This window comes from Orycteropus afer, unplaced genomic scaffold (genome assembly GCF_000298275.1).
Source record: "Orycteropus afer afer isolate SDZICR_OR568_19922 unplaced genomic scaffold, OryAfe1.0 scaffold00272, whole genome shotgun sequence".
In the NCBI taxonomy this organism is placed as follows: domain Eukaryota; kingdom Metazoa; phylum Chordata; class Mammalia; order Tubulidentata; family Orycteropodidae; genus Orycteropus; species Orycteropus afer.
In genome coordinates this window covers 365,781-368,711 of record NW_006921859.1, presented here as the reverse complement: position 1 = coordinate 368,711, position 2,931 = coordinate 365,781, and the positions used below count along the sequence as shown (strand labels likewise).

General features: G+C 57.1%; 1 protein-coding gene across 1 annotated transcript; it reads left to right on the top strand.

The window, feature by feature from the left end:
• The first annotated feature begins 1,093 nt into the window (after window positions 1-1,093).
• GJA4 (gap junction protein alpha 4) lies at window positions 1,094-2,095 on the top strand. The gene has a single exon (XM_007950408.2). It carries the CDS (start codon window positions 1,094-1,096, stop codon window positions 2,093-2,095), a length of 1,002 nt encoding a protein of 333 aa, XP_007948599.1.
• The last annotated feature ends 836 nt before the right edge of the window (window positions 2,096-2,931 follow it).

Here is a 2,931-nt window from a genome sequence, read left to right as displayed (position 1 = left end):
CTGCCAGCGGTGGTGGGGAGGGGACTCCCGCAGCTTAGACGGGCTGCGGGGCGAGAGGAAGCACTGTGTGTGCTTAATGAAGCCGCCGCGCTCAGCCTGACCTCTGTGCTAAGCGCATTTCCTACCTTCTTTCCTTGAATCCTTGTAACAACCCTAAGAAGTAGAAATATTATTATTTCCGCTTTTCCAGAGGAGATTGAGGCTCTGGGAGGTCATTTATCCAAGGCCCCGGTTAGTAAGAATGAGGCAGGATTTGAACCAAGGTCTGGTTAGAGCTGGACTCTACTCAGCTTTGCTCCTGGGAAGAAACACTTCCCCACTCCCATTCCCCTACCTTCCTCCCCACCCCATCCCCCTAGACGTGCTGGGAACTCATCGGCCTGTGCCTCCTCCACAGCGACAGTTCTTGCTAAGAGTCTAGAATCTGGCAGCCACAGCTTTGAGGGGTGAGTGGAGGAGGGGGCAGGACCAAGTGTCGGTTCTTAAGTCGCAGGTGGTCATTATGGCTGACAGGTGGAGCTGATGAAGGATGCTACCTTCTAAACCCCCTTCCATCCCCAGGCTGAGGTTAGAGTGAGGCCAGTTGGGTGAAATATGAGGGGAGGGAGAGCAGGGCGGCTGAGAAACTGAAGGTACTCACACCCACACATACACACACACTGTCTGGTGTGTAGCCAGCCTTGGACAGAGGGGAAGAGGGCACTACACAGCTGTGTGGCCTTGGATAAGTTCCTCAACCTCTCTGTTTCCATAGGCTCGGAAGCCTCAACTTGATCCAGGTCTCCTTGGGAAGTGGGTGTGCTGGGGCTATGACTGGGGAAAGGGGCACGGAGGTGTGACTAAGCAAACGCCTCAGTTGTACCTCTGCCATTCAGAGAAACAGAGGATGCAAAGAGCTTAGCATTTGTCAGCAAAAACCTGCTTTGTGTCCTGTCTTCCCTGCTGGGCGTAAGCCCCCAGGCCAGTCCCTTCCCATGCCAGAATGTAGGTTTTCCTGGATGTAAAATGGGATGGCAGACCTCCCTGCAGACATGTTGCTCAGTCTTGTTGATGCTGCTCTCCCTCTCCTCACACAGACAGAGGCCCAGGAGCAATGGGCGACTGGGGCTTCCTGGAGAAGCTCCTGGACCAGGTCCAGGAGCACTCCACCGTGGTGGGCAAGATCTGGCTGACAGTGCTGTTCATCTTCCGCATCCTCATTCTGGGCCTGGCTGGTGAGTCCGTGTGGGGCGACGAGCAGTCTGACTTCGAGTGTAACACAGCCCAGCCAGGCTGCACCAACGTCTGCTACGACCAAGCCTTCCCCATCTCCCACATCCGCTACTGGGTGCTGCAGTTCCTCTTTGTCAGCACGCCCACCCTGGTCTACCTGGGCCATGTCATTTACCTGTCCCGGCGCGAGGAGCGGCTGCGGCAGAAGGAAGGGGAGCTGCGGGCATTGCCGGCCAAGGACCCCCATGTGGAGCGGGCCTTGGCGGCCATAGAGCGTCAGATGGCCAAGATCTCAGTGGCAGAGGATGGGCACCTGCAGATCCGTGGGGCGCTCATGGGCACCTACGTGGCCAGCGTGCTGTGCAAGAGCGTGCTAGAGGCAGGCTTTCTTTACGGCCAGTGGCGCCTCTACGGCTGGACCATGGAGCCCGTGTTCGTGTGCCAGCGTGCACCGTGCCCCTACCTCGTGGACTGCTTTGTCTCACGCCCCACGGAGAAGACCATTTTCATCATCTTCATGCTGGTGGTTGGACTCATCTCCCTGGTGCTCAACCTGCTGGAGCTGGCATACCTGCTGTGCCGCTGCCTCAGCCGGGGGCTGAGGGTGAGACCCGGCCAGGAGGCACCCCAAGCCCAGGCTGCCGCCTCGGACACTTACGCTGACCAGGTCTTCTTCTACCTCCCCATGGGCGAGGGTCCCTCATCCCCACCATGCCCCACCTACAATGGGCTCTCATCCAGTGAGCAGAACTGGGCCAACCTGACCACGGAGGAGAGACTGGCTTCTTCCAGGCCTCCCCTTTTCTTGGACCCGCCCCCCCAGAGTGGCCAAAAAGTCCCCAGCCGTCCCAGCAGCTCTGCTTCCAAGAAGCAGTATGTGTAAGAGCCTGGGGCTTGTGTCACACAACAGAGGGGCCCTGGGAAGTCTGGCTGCCTTGGATGCTCCTTCCTTTAAGAGGCCACAGAGATGGCTGGGGCCCTAATTGCAGGTTGGCGCCTTCCTGGGACCAGAAGACACCCTGACTTTCCCTCCAGAATGTGGCTTTGTCCCAGGCACAGATATGTGCTCTGGCTTTTTTCACCTGGCCTAGAGAGTTCCAGAGTCAATTAGCTCCACTTCCACCCTCATGAAAGATTCAACCCAGGTGGTCCTCACACCCACTCCTCACAGGAAAAGGCCCATCAAGGCTGCTGGATCCAGCCTTAATCATGCAGATGGAGCTAGCTGGTGCTGTCTGCCTGTGAAGGGGATAGGGGAAGGCTGTGGGTCTAGAGCTGGCCCTGTCAAAAGGACTGGGGCCTTGTTCTCATCACTCCTTCCCAGTTCCGCTGTTTATGCTTCTAAAATAAACAGGACTTGATCACAAGCTGGGAGTGTATTAATGCTGTTGGGATGTGCCTTGGGGAGCAAGGGCAGTTATTTTGCCCAGGCTTCCTTTTCTTTTTGGTCCTGCATAATCTCTGGCCTCTGCAACTCCAACTCCGCAACTTCAACCCTCTGATTTACATTCTGCCTCTCAGCAGTCCTGAGTCCTAAACACTCTGCCTTCTGAAGTGCTTCAGCAAGGCACCGGTCTCTACATCCCCACTGCCCCAGCCCCAGCAGCCTGCCTGTTCTTCAGTGCTCAGTGCCCAGAGTAGCACCTTCCCCATCCTGCCCAGGGCCTGTCTGGTGCCCAAACCCTGCTGCCCCCTACAGTGTGTGTTTATCCTCACTGG